The sequence below is a fragment of the Pan paniscus genome, chromosome 1, assembly GCF_029289425.2.
Source record: "Pan paniscus chromosome 1, NHGRI_mPanPan1-v2.0_pri, whole genome shotgun sequence".
NCBI lineage: Eukaryota > Metazoa > Chordata > Mammalia > Primates > Hominidae > Pan > Pan paniscus.
In genome coordinates, this window is record NC_073249.2 from 102,499,145 (window position 1) to 102,515,930 (window position 16,786).

At 40.0% G+C, this 16,786-nt stretch overlaps 2 protein-coding genes and 1 pseudogene across 4 annotated transcripts in view; 1 reads left to right on the plus strand and 2 right to left on the minus strand.

The window, feature by feature from the left end:
• Positions 1–16,786, minus strand: part of CHD1L (chromodomain helicase DNA binding protein 1 like) — a 124,856-nt gene that overhangs the window by 68,176 nt on the left and 39,894 nt on the right. The window lies entirely within an intron of this gene.
• The window catches only part of FMO5 (flavin containing dimethylaniline monoxygenase 5), a 44,875-nt gene continuing 28,917 nt past the window's right edge, over positions 829–16,786 (plus strand). Inside the window, exons 1-4 of one of the 3 annotated variants that reach the window (XM_003809196.5) lie at positions 829–4,612; positions 4,833–5,004; positions 13,976–14,164; positions 16,447–16,609. In XM_003809196.5, coding sequence (XP_003809244.1) covers positions 4,870–5,004; positions 13,976–14,164; positions 16,447–16,609 — 487 coding nt within the window. In that variant the 5' untranslated portion in view covers positions 829–4,612; positions 4,833–4,869. Of the gene's footprint in view, positions 5,005–13,975; positions 14,165–16,446; positions 16,610–16,786 lie in introns of all 3 variants that reach the window. The other 2 variants (XM_063605971.1, XM_034964088.3) reach the window with 2 other exon arrangements.
• On the minus strand, positions 5,011–6,347 carry LOC129394551 (large ribosomal subunit protein eL8-like; annotated as a pseudogene).

Here is a 16,786-nt window from a genome sequence, read left to right on the forward strand (position 1 = left end):
CAAAATCTCCTTAAGCTAATGAGCAACTTCAGCAAAGTCTCAGGATACAAAATCAATGTACAAAAATCACAAGCATTCTTATACACCAATAACAGACAAACAGAGAGCCAAATCATGAGTGAACTCCCATTCACAATTGCTTCAAAGAGAATCAAATACCTAGGAATCCAACTTACAAGGGATGTGAAGGACCTCTTCAAGGAGAACTACAAACCACTGCTCAATGAAATAAAAGAGGATACAAAGAAATGGAAGAACATTCCATGCTCATGGGTAGGAAGAATCAATATCGTGAAAATGGCCATACTGCCCAAGGTAATTTATAGATTCAATGCCATCCCCATCAAGCTACCAATGACTTTCTTCACAGAACTGGAAAAAACTACTTTAAAGTTCATATGGAACCAAAAAAGAGCCCGCATCGCCAAGTCAATCCTAAGCCAAAAGAACAAAGCCGGAGGCATCACACTACCTGACTTCAAACTATACTACAAGGCTACAGTAACCAAAACAGCATGGTACTGGTACCAAAACAGAGATATAGATCAATGGAACAGAACAGAGCTGTCAGAAATAATGCCGCATATCTACAACCATCTGATCTTTGACAAACCTCACAAAAACAAGAAATAGGGACAGGATTCCCTATTTAATAAATGGTGCTGGGAAAACTGGCTAGCCATATGTAGAAAGCTGAAACTGGATCCCTTCCTTACACCTTATACAAAAATTAATTCTAGATGGATTAAAGACTTACATGTTAGACCTAAAACCATAAAAACCCTAGAAGAAAACCTAGGCAATACCATTCAGGACATAGGCATGGGCAAGGACTTCATGTCTAAAACACCAAAATCAATGGCAACAAAAGCCAAAATTGGCAAATGGGATCTAATTACACTAAGGAGCTTCTTCTGCACAGCAAAAGAAACTACCATCAGAGTGAACAGGCAACCTACCGAATGGGAGAAATTTTTTGCAATCTACTCATCTGACAAAGGGCTAATATCCAGAATCTACAATGAACTCAAACAAATTTACAAGAAAAAAACAAACAACCCCATCAAAAAGTGGGCAAAGGAAATGAAGAGACACTTCTCAAAAGAAGACGTTTATGCAGCCAAAAACACATGAAAAAATGCTCATCATCACTGGTCACCAGAGAAATACCATCTCACACCAGTTAGAATGGGGATCATTAAAAAGTCAGGAAACAACAGGTGCTGGAGAGGATGTGGAGAAATAGGAACACTTTTACACCGTTGGTGGGACTGTAAACTAGTTCAACCATTGTGGAAGTCAGTGTGGCGATTCCTCAGGGATCTAGAATTAGAAATACCATTTGACCCAACCATCCCATTACTGGGTATATACCCAAAGGATTATAAATCATGCTGCTATGAAGACATATACACACGTAAGTTTATTGTGGTAGTATTCACAGTAGCAAAGACTTGAAACCAAGCCAAATGTCCAACAACGATAGACTGGATTAAGAAAATGTGGCACATATACACCATGGAATACTATGCAGCCATAAAAAATGATGAGTTCATGTCCTTTGTAGGGAAATGGATAAAGCTGGAAACCATCATTCTCAGCAAACTATTGCAAGGACAAAAAACCAAACACCGCATGTTCTCAGTCATAGGTGGGAATTGAACAATGAAAACACATGGAGACAGGAAGGGGAACAACACACACTGGGGCCTGTTGTGGGGTGGGGGGCTGGGGAAGGGATAGCATTAGGAGATATACCTAATATTAAATGATGAGGTAATGGGTGCAGCACACCAACATGGCACATGTATGCATATGTAACTAACCTGCACGTTGTGCACATGTACCCTAAAACTTAAAGTATGATTAAAAAAAAAAAAAAAAGTGGCCTCCATGGAGCTTGCAGTGAGCCAAGATCGCACCACTTGCACTCCAGCCTGGGTGACAGAGTGAGGCTCCATCTCAAAAAAAGGGGGCCTCCAAAAGAGACTGTTTGCTGAATGAATATGGGCAAAATGCAAACGTAATAGAAAGAATTAGAAAACAGGGTAGCATCTGAGTAGAGGTGAGACTGTATTGTTTGAAAGCTCTTTCTGGGTTGGACCTTTGCAGAAACTCTGCAAACCCAGTTCCACATGCATGTGCATCCATACACATACACTCCTTCAAAAGCCTCATATGTTATCTTGGAATTAGTTGTTCTTATTTCTCACTCATAATATTGCTGTCTTGTAATAGCATGAGTAACTGAGTTGAGTCTGTATATTAATTTGGATATATCAAGTTATTTTTCAATGAAGAAATTGACTTACTTGCAAATTGTCAGCTAGGCAAGAGAGAGAACATTTGAGTCAAGGTTTAAAACATTGTATAAGTAATTTTAATACAACACAAAACATATTTGCTATATTCAAAAGCAATTAATTATAAGACACAATTGAAGTAGGGGGACATTAAAATAAAATTACATTGTTAACTACATTTTAAAAGTAATTCTTGCATTATTTGTAAAACTGATTCAGTAGGAGGAAATTAATACTCAGTTTATAAAAGTATTCATGTTTTCCTTTAGGCATTTCTTCTAGTGCATTCAAAATTATCCAATTTACAAGTAATTCATTTTAAGTTAACTTCTAGCATATAAAATGGTTGTGTTGAAACACTGTCTTCAGAATTTTATTTTTAAAATATACTATTTTAGTATAAATTCACATTTATAGTTGAATGCTTTTGTGAAAGATATTAGTCTTTAAAATATTTTACAGGCTGGCCTTGTTGGCTCATGCCTGAAATCCCAGCACTTTGGGAGGCCAAGGCAGGTGGATCACTTGAGCCCAGGAGTTCAAGACCAGCTTGAGCAACATAGTGAAACCTCATTTCTACAAAAAATACAAAAATTACCAGGTGTGGTGGCACACAGCTGTAGTCCCTACTCAGGAGGCTGAGGTGGGAGGGTAGATTGAGCCCAGGAGATAGAGGCTACAGTGAGCCATGATTGCACCACTGCACTCCAGCCCAAGTGCCAGAGTGAGACCCTGTTTCAAAAAAAAAAAAAAGTTCGACAGTTCCAAAACACATTAATGTTAATTAGAGTCTGCTAAGTTGCTATAAATACAACAAAAAATTCAATGGCACAAACAAAATATCAGTTGCCTCTCATGAAAAAGTCCAAGATTAGCAGGTGCAGATTGGAAGAGCAAAATTGACTCAGGGAGTGGTAGAAGGAGAGCAAGGATCCAAGGCATGAGCCACAATCCATGCCTCTTACAACCCCTCACATCTGTCAAATAGAACCCTTGTCTGGATGGGCCCTTGTTCTAACCCAGTGCCTGAAATCTTGTATCTGTTATATTGGTGGTTCTACATGACTTTATATTTGAAAAGTTACATTTTAGAAGTGGATATTTTGTATTTTTGGTTACTAATATAACTGTGTGAAAGCACTATTAAAAATACTTTTATTTCGTTAAAATTACCTGTTTATGTTTTGGTCTCCTCCACTAATCTGTAAGCCCCTCTGAGTAGGAAACAATACATTCCTCACTATACTCCAGCACTCAGCTCAGTGCATGGGGATTTAAAAGTAAATTTCTTCCAGAAGTGTAGATTCTTAGATCCAGATTGTGAGGAGGGGAGGAGAGAGGTATAGGTGAGGCGGGGGCGGAAGTGGGGGCAGGATCATCTTAAGGAAGGAGACCACTACTACTACTGCTGCCCTCCTCCCCCCACCTTGCCTCGTTCACAAGACAGGAGGAGAGAAAAAGCAAAAAGTTGGAAAAAAAAAAAAAAAAGTAAGATAAATAGCCAGACAACCTTGGCACCACCACCCGGCCCTAGGAGTTAAAAAAAGTAATAATAATAACATCAACCCCTGACCTAAACTACTTGTGTTATCTGTGAATTCCTGACACTGTATGAAAAAAGCATTGTAGCCCCCAGTCACGTTTCCCACTCTTGTTTGATGTATCACGACCCTTTCACGTGGACCCCTTAAAGTTGTAAGCCTTTAAAAAGGCCAAGAATTTCTTTTTCGGGGAGCTCGGCTCTTAAGACGCGAGTCTGCCGACGCTCCCGGCCGAATAAAAACCTCTTCCTTCTTTAATTCGGTGTCTGAGGAGTTTTGTCTGTGGCTCATCCTGCTACAATCTGTTTGAACAGATCACCTGAAGGGTAGGTGTTCATTTAAGCATTTGGAGTAGAACTGGCTTTGGGGTTGTTGACAGTTTTCCCTTCACTAGGAAGTGTTTGTCACTTTAAGGCAAAAACCAGGAAGTTAAAAGTGGATGCAGAAGCGAGCACAGACGGGGCTAGGGGTTTCAGAGAAAGTAATTGAGAGTGCTGGCAACAGCAGCTGAAATATAGAGAAGTTGTAGGATTAACTTTTTCGCCCAAAGCTGCTTCAGCCCACGTTTTATTCCCATCGAGGGAGGGAGAATGGGTGCCGCTGAGTGGGCGGGGGAGTGGTCCCTGAAAGGAGGTGGAGTGCTACAGCCCCTCCCCGTTGGCTCTCGCTGTTTGTACGTTGTTGGTTTATACTAATTTGACAACAGCCGCCTGTTGAGTCGCCTCCAGATCGCAGCTGAAGGATCTGTTGAGCGCTTCAGGAAAGGCGGTGAGATCCGGTACCGCAGCAGAGCACTCTCAGCTCTGGGTCTTGCAGGCGCAGGGCTCCCCCATGCCAGCAGAAAGATTTCCTCTGGTGAAGAGGACCGTCGAATCTGTCCTCCTCAAGACACCTCTTGTACAGAATTTATTCGAATGCCACGGCCAAGGTCTTCCTTGAAAAATGTTAACCGATGTGTGCTTTTTGTCTTTTGTCATCCTTTCTTTAGGACAGGCGACACTAACAGGTGAAGATCTCGGGAGACCATGACTAAGAAAAGAATTGCTGTGATTGGGGGAGGAGTGAGCGGGCTCTCTTCCATCAAGTGCTGCGTAGAAGAAGGCTTGGAACCTGTCTGCTTTGAAAGGACTGATGACATCGGAGGGCTCTGGAGGTTCCAGGTACATACATCTCCTAGTCCCTTAATAGTTGAAACCCTCCCTGCAACTAGGTGCATACGACAGTTTATCTTAACAGTGTCAGGTGGCCGGGCGCGGTTGGCTCACGCCTGTAATCCTAGCACTTTGGGAGGCCGAGGCGGGCGGATCACGAGGTCAGGCGATCGAGACCATCCTGGCTAACACGGTGAAACCTCGTCTCTACTAAAAATGCAAAAAAATTAGCCGGGCGTGGTGGCGGGTGCATGTAGTCCCAGCTACTCGGGAGGCTAAGGCAGGAGGATGGGGTGAACTTGGGAGGCAGAGCTTGCAGTGAGCCGAGATCGCCCCACTGCACTCCAGCCTGGGTGACAGAGCGAGACTCCGTCTCAAGGAAAAAAATTTTTAAAAGATAGTTAAACTTATTATATTCCAAAGAATACCAGCCACCTTTATTGATCTCCAAACTGACATGCATTGGGTTTGCTAGGTTTGCTTTTATTTTTACATTTTTTGAAGGAGAATTTTTATTCTTTTTATTTACAGAAAATTCAGCAGTGTACATTTAACCCAGTTTAGTGGCAACTTCTTTCACCTTTCCCTTTTCCAGTTTGGTGATTCAAACCCACAGATTTAGGACCCAGGACATTGCCTCCCCATTGGCAGCGAATCTCATCATATCTGTCCATGTAATTGGTTCTGAAAACTGCCACCAACTTAGCTACACCTCCTTTGTCTTCCTAGTGAACCTGTGTGAAGGCAACGTCGTGCAGGTCTTCCTGTGGACTAGACATCCCAATCTTACCTCACCCTTGATAATGCAGTAAGGGACCCCCATTTTGGGACACGGGGCAGGCAGGAAGACAACCAGCTCGATGGGATCCGCATCGTGTGCAATCATCACCAGCTGAGTCTTCTTGTTCTCCACCAAGGTGGTGATTGTGTTAACCCCTGCTGGAAAGACGGGTGGTGTCTCGATGGGGGTATCCCCTTTGCTAGCAGCTTTCTTCTCAGTCCAGGACAACAGTCTCTGCTTCTTCTCTTGTTTTCTCTCTGGTCTGTGCTTGTGGGCCCGCGTAAGCAGTCAGTAGCTGTTTGGCAGTGCGAAGCCTGGGTGAACTGGTTAATGGCAGGAAGTGCTTTCAGCAGCTTATAAAAGGATAGCTCTTTGCTGCTGCAACCTGATATAGGGGGGCCATCTGACAAAGAGGGTGAGGTCTCTTTGGGGCTGTATGTCCTGTCCAATGCCAAAATTCTTAGGCTTTTTCTCAAACAGAGGATTCACAACTTTTTTGGCTTCCTGCTTCTTCACTGATAGCAGGGGCGGGGGCCGCCTTCTTTCCCTTAGCCTTCTTTCCTATTGGCATCTTGGGTGGCTAGAGGAGAACGGGTTTGCTTTTAAGCTAGTTTTCTGAACATTTAATAGTATTGAGGTGCCCTAGATAAGTTTTACGTTTCATATTTCATAAAAACTAACACGTTGGCCAGCTACATAAAAGTGGCTTTATAGCATTTCTTAGTTGAACCGAAATACAATCCTTTTGCACCCTGACTCTGTTTTGGGGACTAATTTTATGTGACAATCGTCCTTATTCAGATCTGGAGTGGATCCCCTTAGCTGACCTGCATACCTGTATCATCATCAGTCTTGGACATGGGCTAAAAGCCTGTTGTTTTTAGTAAACAGCAGAAAATTCTGCTCTTAAAATCCAGTCACAATATGGTATGGAGGTTAAGAATGCAGTCTTAGGCTCAAACCTTATTTCTGTCACCTACTAGCAGTGTGACTTTGGGCACATCATTAAGCTTCTCTGTACCTGTGTTTCTTCATCTTTAAGAAGTGGATAATAATAGTATCCACTTTATAGAGTTATTGTCAGGAGTAAGTGAATGGATAATTATGCCAATCACTTACAACAGTGCCAGGAACATAGTGCTACATGTTGGTTATTATTCAGTAGGCCTAGGATGGGACTCACACATGTGGTGTCTTTACTAAGCATCTTAGCCAGTTTTGGCAGTTACTGAAAAGGCATGAAATCAATTGAGGATGGGAGGAGGTTGGGAGGGCATCCATCATCTTGTCTGATTATCAAGTTTCTGGTTTTTATCTCCAATGTGGTTTAAACTTATTCTCTGCTAAAGACTTAACGTGGAGGTTTTTCTTCTGATTATCCACTTGGAAAAATTTTAACACTTTGTAAACTGCTTCCTTGAAAATAAATAAGCTGTGTTTCATCATAACGCTCTGACTTCTGTTACGACAGACCACACCTGTGTGGTTCACCGTTATATTTCTAGAGCCAAGCATGTATTCTACTATCTCCATTTTTTAAAGCTCCCCAGATGATTCCAATGTGCAGACAACAGTTCAAAGAGAGTTTCTATTCCATGGGATTTTCAAAATCTGACAGGAACAGAAGCCCCAAACTGTCCTCATTGCTCCCATTTAAATTTTTCTCCTTTCTTCTGTCCTTATTACTTCTTCCAATCCCGTCAGTTCCAATTTCCCCAACTTCCATCCCCTGCTCTCTCTCTCTTTTCTTTTTAGGCAGAGTCTCACTCTGTTACCCAGGCTGGAGTATAGTGGCGTGATCTCAGCTCACTGCAACCTCTGCCTCCTGGGTTCGAGTGATTCTCATGCCTTAGCCTCTCAAGTAGCTGAAATTATACATGCACTACTACACCTTGCTAATTCTTGTATTTTTAGTAAAGATGGGGTTTCACCATGTTGGCCAGGCTATTCTCGAACTCCTCACCTCAAGTGATCTGCTCACCTCGGCCTCCCAAGGTGTGGGGATTACAGGCATGAGCCACCGTGCCTAGCCTCTCTTTTCTTACACAGACTTCCTGCTCAAATGTGTGAGCCTTGTGCCTAGGTAGGAAATATAATCAGTGTATAGAATTTGTAGAGAGAAGATTTATTCATCAATGGTAGAAAATTGTAAAATGCAGGAGCAGAAGCTTCTTTTTCTTCTACTCACTAACCCAATACTGCTCTGTGCTCACTCTTTTGGAAAGCAGTGGATTGGCACAGTGGTAAACCTTACCTAAGTTCCAATCAGGTGTTTCGAAGGACTTGAAGGATGTTGTTGACACAGGATAACACTTGTTGTGGTTAGTGATTTGAAAAAGAGTTGAAATATAGGAGTACCTCAAAGAGGTGAGATCTGTCATTCATTTCACTCAGTGATCCCAACAGACCTGCTGTGGATAGGATGGCTCTACTCTTTGTAAACGTTGAACTTTTGGAATACACATACAGACTTGCATTTATCAGTACCTCATAAAGTATTTTATTACAGAGGGACTTTCTAAATATCTCTTGAATGAATAAATGAAATGAAATTCACAAGTTAGGAACATGCCTCACCTGCTCTCCATACAGCAAACATCTTAATTCCAAAATGACCTTGCCATTCATTAATTTACCTTAATTAAAAAATATATACACTTATGTACAAACATGTTTAAATAAGCTTTTAATTTTAGAACAGTTTTAGACTTAAAAAATTTATTAGGAAGATAATACAGAGAATTACAGTACACCTCATGTCCAGTTACCCCATTTTACATTAGTATGATACGTTTTTAAATAATGAATGAACCAATATTGATACATTATTATTAACTGAAGTCCATACTTTATTCAGATTTACTCAGTTTTTCCTAATGGCCTTTTGCTGTTCCAGGATCCCATCCAGGATACTGCATTACATTTAATAGTCATATCTCCTTAGGCTCTTTTTGGCTATGAAATTTCTTAGACTTTCCTTGTTTTTGATGCCCTTGATAGTTTTGAGGATTACTTACTGGCCAGGTATGCTGTAGAATATCCCTCAGTTGGGATTTATCTTGTTTTTTTCTCATGGTTAAATTGGGGTTATGACTTTTGGGGAGGAATATTATAAGGTGCCATTCTCCTCACCTCCCATCAAGGGTACATACTATCCACATTATACCCACTGTTTTTTTTTGGAAACTTAAAACTCATTTTATGTTATTATAAGTAAGAAATTAGCATTCAATATATGCCACAATATATCTTTGTTGAAGTGTAAGTTTGTTCCACTTTTCTATTTTTCATTTTCCAACTTTTATTTTAGGTTCGGGGGTACATATGAAAGTTTGTTACAAGGATAAATTGTATGGGGCTGGGATAACTGCTAGCCATATGCAGAAGATTGACACTGGATCCCTTCCTTTTGCCATATATGAAAATCAACTCAACATGCGTTAAAAAGTTAAATGTAAAATCTAAAACTATAAAAACCCTAGATAATATCACTATTGATGTTAACCTTGATGTCCTGGCTTGAAATAGCATTTGTCAGTTTTTGCCACACTGTAAAGTTGCTCCTTTTTTCTCCATTGCCATACTATACTCTTTGGAACAAAGTCACTATGCACAGCCCACTATTAAGGACAAAGTCTTCTATTCTAGGCCTTCTGTCTTTCCATATGAACTTTAGAATCCATGTGTTAGCTTGGATTCTAAAATAGCTTGCTGGGATGTTGATTGAGATTGCATTGTATCTATAGGTCAAGTTGGAAAGAACTGACACCTTAACAATATTTAATCTTCTAGTCTATGAATCAGAATATCTCTCCATTTATTTAAATCTTAGACTTTCTTCATCTGTGTTTTCTAATTCATGCTTATAAATCCTATACATATTTTGTTATGTTTATACCTACGTATGTAATTTCAGGGGTATTACTATAGATGGAGTTTTTAAAATTTCAAATTCCAGTTGTTCATTCTAGTATATAAAAAAGCAAATGACTGGGTGCGATGGCTCATGCCTGTAATCCCAGCACTTTGGGAGGCCGAGGTGGGTGGATCACGAGGTCAGGAGATCGAGACCAGCCTGGCCAACATAGTGAAACCCCATCTCTACTAAAAATACAAAAAATTAGCTGGGCATGGTGGCATGCGCCTGTAGTCCCAGTTACTCCGGAGGCTGAGGCAGGAGAATTGCTTGCACCCGGGAGGCAGGGGTTGTGGTGAGCCGAGATTGTGCCACTGCACTCTAGCCTGGGCAATAGAGCGAGACTCTGTCTCAAAAAAAAAAAAAAAAAAAAGCAATTAACTTTTGTATGTTAACCATGTATCCTGCAACCCTGCTGTACTCACTTGTTGACTCTAGGAGTTTTTTTCTTTTTTTCTTTCTTTTTTTTTTTAATCCTTTGGGATTTTCTACATAGACGGTCAGGTCATCTGCAAATAAAAGTTCTCTTTATTCCTTCCCAATCCGAATATCCTTTACTTTTCTTTCTTCTATTATTGTACTAGCTAAGACTTCTAGTGCAATGTTCCATAGGAGTGGTGAGAGAGGACATCCTTACCTTGTTCCCAGTCTTAGGGGAAAAGTGTCTAATTTCTCACTGTTAAGTATGATGTTGGTTATAGGTATTTTGTAGATGTTCTTTATCAAATTGAGGAAGTTTCTCTCCATTCCTAGTTTGCTGAGAGTTTTCATCATGAATGGGTGTTGTACAAACAACATTTTAACAAAAATAAAAGAAAAAGAAAGCAATCCTACTGCCTTAATAAGTCGACTGGTTTTCTGTATTTTCACATTTTTTTCTATTTCAAATAAATAAAGTATACTCAAAAGAGACATGTCTAACAGGGAGCGATTATACAAGTATAATTATATACCCATAGATAGACATAATATTACATATTTGGTGATTAGAATGTAAATTTAATTTTACAGTTCCCTTTGTACTTCGTTATATCATACGCCATTTTTAATGTTCCTGCACAGACTTCAAAATCATAGTTTTTGGTGTCTCCAAATTCAATTTCCATAATTCATTAACTAATTCATTTCAAAGCATTTATTGCACATCCAATACACACCAGGTCCTGATAATAGAGATTTAAAGAAGGATATGGCTACTCTCGGGTTTCTCACAGTCATGGAAACAAATGCCTGATAATATAGTGTGTTTAAGTTATCTTTATAGAAATATGAACAGAGAGTTTTGGGAGCTTGGAGGATGAATAGGGGAATCTAATTCTCTGGAGAAATTAGAAAAGTCTTGTTGAAGGAAGTGACATTTGATGTAACTCTTGAAGGACAGGAAATTTTCCAGATGAAGAAATAGTAATATTTACGAAGGTTTAAAGTTGTGCAAGAGCCTAGAGTGTTTCAGGAACAATTTAATGACTTAGAAATTTGAGATTAAATAAGGACAACACTGGATGAAGATTAAAAGATAAACCGGGCTAGATTGTGAAATGTGCTAAATTTCAAAATAAGGAATTTTGTTTTCCATATGGAATCAAGAGAAACTATTAAGCAGTGGAGTGGCAGGATCTACTTTGTATTTATCAGGATACCCATGGAGTGGTGTGGAAGGTAAATTCTGCATGTTGAGGCTGAGCGCGGTGGCTCACGCCTGTAATCCCAGCACTTTGGGAGGCTGAGGCGGGCGGATCACGAGGTCAGGAGATCGAGTCCAGCCTGGCTAACATGGTGAAACCCCGTCTCTACTAAAAACACAAAAAAAATTAGCCAGGCATAGTGGCGCGTGCCTGTAGGCCCAGCTACTCGGGAGGCTGAGGCAGGAAAATTGCTTGAACCCAGGAGGCAGAGGTTGCAGGGAGCTGGGATCGTGCTACTGCACTCCAGCCTGGCGACAGAGCGAGACTCCATCTCAAAAAAAAAAAAAAATTCTGCATGTTGAGATACTATAATTTACTAAACCATTCATCTATTTTGGGAACATTTAACATTGTTACTAATTAATTGCTATTTAAGTTATACAAAAATATATCTATGCATTTGACTTTATATTATTTTGAAATTTTTCTTGGGACAAAATTTTGGGAGATACATATATCTTATTGAAGTCTTTTTGAGATAAATGTTGATGTATTTTATTAGTTTTCTTATGCATTTTGTGAAACTTACATCTTATTCTGTATATCCCTTTCTCAATACAATTTGATATGCATCCATTAAACATTTATTGAGTGCTATTTATCATTGTGGATGCTGTGGGGAAAACCATGAGTACAATTCAAGGGGCTTACAATCTAGTTGGGGAGATAAGGAATACACTACAAAACATTATGGAGGTCTTTGAATCCTAAGCTGAGAAATAGGAACTTTATTCTGCAGGAAATGGGAAAACATCTAAAATTTTAATTAGGGCAGAGATTTAGTCCAGCCACACCTTAGAGAGAACACTTTGGTTGAAACAGGTAGGCTAGATTAGAAGAAGAGACTTCAAAGGAGACTTATGAAAATGTTATTAGCAGTTAAAGAAATGAGATGTTGGATTATAGGTCAGAGAAATGGGAATGATCAATTTAGGATTCCTAGATTGAATAATTAAGCAATAAAAATGGGAGAAAAACAATCCTAAAGGTGGACAAAGCCAACAAACAACAAACACTCTCCTTTGTGGCTATTTAATGTTTCATAATACTCAATATCTCAATATCTGTTCATTTCTAGAATAAAAAGGGAGGAGGAGATCCAAATTGATTAAGGTGATTTTCCATAGTCAAAACAATTTTTGAAAATCTAAAAATTTGAAAACTCCTCCTTTGTGAAATCTCTGTGACAGGCTGGGTAGATTGCATCATTGCATTACTTTATGTGATCACCACAACAATGCTATAAGATAGTTAATAGGAAGTTTTTTTTTCTTTTTCTTTTTCTTTTTTTTTTTTGAGACGGAGTTTTGCTCTTGTTGCCCAGGCTGGAGTGCAATGGCGCTATCTCTGTCACCGCAACCTCCGCCTCCCGGGTTCAAGCAATTCTCCTGCCTCAGCCCCCCGACTAGCTGGGATTACAGGCATGCGCCACCACGCCCGGCTAATTTTGTATTTTTAGTAGAGACAGGGTTTCTCCATGTTGGTCAGGCTGGTCTCGAACTCCCGATCTCAGATGATCTACCCACCTCAGCCTCCCAAAGTGCTGGGATTACAGGCATGAGCCACCACGCCCGGCCTCAATAGGAAGTTTTTGAGGATGCAAAGAAGTTTGTTGTAGGGGAAAGAACACTGAATTGAGGATTAATGTCATCTAATGCAGTGCATCTCAGTTTGCATGAGCATCTGAATTCTGAATCACATGAAGATTTTGCTAAGATGCAGGTTCTGATTCAGTAGGTCTGAGGTGGGGCCTGAGAGTCTGCATTTCTAACACAATCTCTCAAGGGAAGCCCCAGCTGCTAGTCTACAGACCATACTTTGGTAGTAAGGATCTAGAGCAGTGGTTCTCAAATTTCAGTTGTTTTTTTGGGCATTTAGCTTGTCTCATTTTTGTATTATGAATAATGCTGGTATTAACATCCTTTAACATAAATCTTCCTAAGCGATGCTGAATATTTTTTTAAAAGGCTAGGTAAATTGCAAGGAGTTTCATATACATTTTAACACTGCTCTCCAGAAAACGCTGGAGATGTTATACTCTTTCCAGTATATGGAAACTGTTACACTCTTTCCTGTGTATCTTCCCATTTTGCCTCATTGTTACTCATTTAAAAGACTATTTATTACTCAGTGTTAGTAACTTTCTGTTCACATGTTTAGAACTTCAGCTGGAATAGAATAGAATAGGTAGAATTTCTGGGGACTGGCCATATATTTTCTGTCCCAGACATTCTCTTCATGTGGTGAGGCTGGACTTCCTCAAGCTATGGTGGTCTCATGGTAGTTGGATTTCTCATATGGCTGCTAGCTTCTACCAGAGCGAGCTTTCTGAGACCCAGGCAGAATCCGCAAGGCTACTTATGACTTGGTCTTGGAAGCCATTCAGTGTCATTTCAACTGTATGCTGTTGGTCAAAAGCAAGTCATAAAGATAACTGAGATTCAAGGGGAAGGGACTACATAAGGGCACAAATACTGGAAGGTGTGTGTGTGATTTAATTGACACTTCTTTCAGAAAACTTTTTCAGATGTCTATTGGCTATTTATAAAACATGAAGATGATCCTCAAGTTGCTATGAATACTTTCTATTTATTGCAGGAAAATCCTGAAGAAGGAAGGGCCAGTATTTACAAATCAGTGATCATCAATACTTCTAAAGAGATGATGTGCTTCAGTGACTATCCAATCCCAGATCATTATCCCAACTTCATGCATAATGCCCAGGTCCTGGAGTATTTCAGGATGTATGCCAAAGAATTTGACCTTCTAAAGTATATTCGATTTAAGGTAGAAAATTGTGTGGGTATCTTTGTGTTTGAAGTTGTTTGCCAAGTAAATGAATAACGTGGTTTCAGTTACCAATGTTTACTTCTAAAGATTGGCTTGATTTGCACATGTATTTATCCTACCCAGGCAAAAACTCCATTCTTTGTCCTCCTTTGCTCCTCAAAAATATTCAAGGGACGGTCTCTCTTTCATATATTTTGGCTGCGGATACAGGAAGCCACCTGGCAGAGTGTTTTCATTACCTTCATTTCACATTATTTGATTGCAATAAACAGATGAAGGGAAATGTTTTCCCCATTACAGAAGGGAACTGATAGGTATGGGAACTTTAAAACTCTCTGGTTCCACAACTTGTCCATTACTGCTTAGCCCTTTTGTACTTTCTGAAGTACTTTCCAATATATTTGTTTACATGAACATCATAAAAACCCAGTAAAGTATAGCTGTTGGGTAGTTAACTCTGGTGTAGAGGGGAGAACATGGAATTGCAGAATAAAAACCTGAATTCTGGTGCTTGCCCTACCACTAACTAACTTAGATGTTAGACAAGCAATTTCCTCAATTTCAATTTTTAAAAATTTTCTTGTTTGTAAAACAAGATGATTGTACCAGATCACTTCTGTGGTTCCTTCCTGCTCTAAAGTATTCTAGGACTTTTCTATAATTTCTGATCATGACCATAAAAGAATTTTATGGTCAGATATTTCTGACAGCTGGCAAAAAGCCCAAACCTTCTGCCTTCTGATCATCCTGCTAAGTCATGCCTTTTTCTGCTTAACGACAATAAGAAAATGAAAACATCTAGTGAACTTCTAAAGTAAGTCATTTACATTCCAGTGGTGCTTCTCTTCATTTATTTAAACAATACTTATTGAACAAGTTTGCTACCATACTAAGCATTGAATATGCAAAGACAAAAAAGAAAAATCAGTAACTTTATAGTCTAGTTAAGGGGATAAAAATGAAGAAAAATTTTATTATAAATATAATTAATAAAAATAGAGAGTTACATGGGGACAAATGCTAGAGATCTATATGTTGCAGCTCGGAGGAAAGATGTTGAACCCATCAGGACATGAAATATCAGGTTCCAGGGAAGTTTTCTTAAAGAAGATAAAGTTTTCTTAAAGCTGAGTCTTGAAGGATGAGTAGGAGTCTACCAAATAAGGAATAAAAGGGTGATCTCGGCAGAGGCACCAGCCTGTGTAAAAGAACATGATAGAGGAACTATAAATAGTGCTGGATTGCTAGTGCATGCAGGGGTGGTTTGTCTCTCTTTTTTTTTGTTTTTTTGTTTTTTTTCAGACAGAGTCTTGCTCTGTTGCCCGGGCTGGAGTACAGTGACACGATCTCGGCTCACTGCAACCTCCACCTCCCAAGTTCAAGCAATTCTCCCGCCTCAGCCTCCCGAGTAGCTGGGATTACAAGCATGTGCCACCACACCCACTAATTTTTGTATTTGTAGTAGAGACGGGGTTTCGCCATGTTGGCCAGGTGAGTTTTGAACTCCTGACCTCGGGTGATTCGCCTGGCTCAGCCTCCCAAAGTGCTGGGATTACATGCGTGAGCCACCGCACCCGGCCGGGATGGTGTCTCTATTAGTCCATGAAGACATTATGGTCATGGGCCCATAGAAGCACATAGTGTTTCCTTAACCTAAGTAGGGTAACCCATATTTATTATTTTTTATAAAGCTAAAAATCATAACACTATCCTGTTTCACAGCCTCTTTCTTTATAGTTCTTTGTAAAATGGGTATTTATGGGAGCCAAAGGGAGATTCATTTATATAAAATGAGAGCCACTGAGGTGTTTTTCTACCCTACCAGGAAAAGGAGCCCTATAGCTCAGTCACTTATTTAAAGGTAGCCAGGAGAAGAGAACCTAGGGTAAGAAGACATCAGAAGGTCTCAGGACATATAGGGGTCAGGAGAAGAATAGGCATTTAGTGCATGGAGTGTCATAAAAGCACAGGAGAAGCCCAGGCTTTACTCAGGTGTTACAGTGCCTTAGGACCTGGACCAAGAGACCTAGTGACTTGCACTTTTCCAGAAGAGGAGGGTACATTAGCCTGCCAACACTATGTTATTTTTTTCTGTCTTGTGGAAGTTTTCTCATTCTGACTACAGCCCAAAACAGTTCTTATTTGTGGAGTATGAAAATCAAATATCCCTGCATGGGTCCTATTATGTGATAGTGCCTGTGATATCAGCCCTTTGTGTAACACTATGCAAGGAGAGTCATGTCAGGGATGTCCCCTGTGGTTATCACTTTTCTTTTCAGACCACTGTGTGCAGTGTGAAGAAGCAGCCTGATTTTGCCACTTCAGGCCAATGGGAAGTGGTCACTGAATCTGAAGGGAAAAAGGAGATGAATGTCTTTGATGGAGTCATGGTTTGCACTGGCCATCACACCAATGCTCATCTACCTCTGGAAAGCTTCCCTGGTGAGCAGCTTACCAGGAAGGAAGACCCTTGACCCATGCCTGTGACCTGACCCCTGAGGAATGGGAGGATTGTGGTCTGAGTAATTCCTACTTTGGAATGAAGTAAGACTTATCCTAATTATTCTTGTTCCCCAGAAAGATGTTGGGGTAACTTGTATTACTGCCATTTTTGTAATT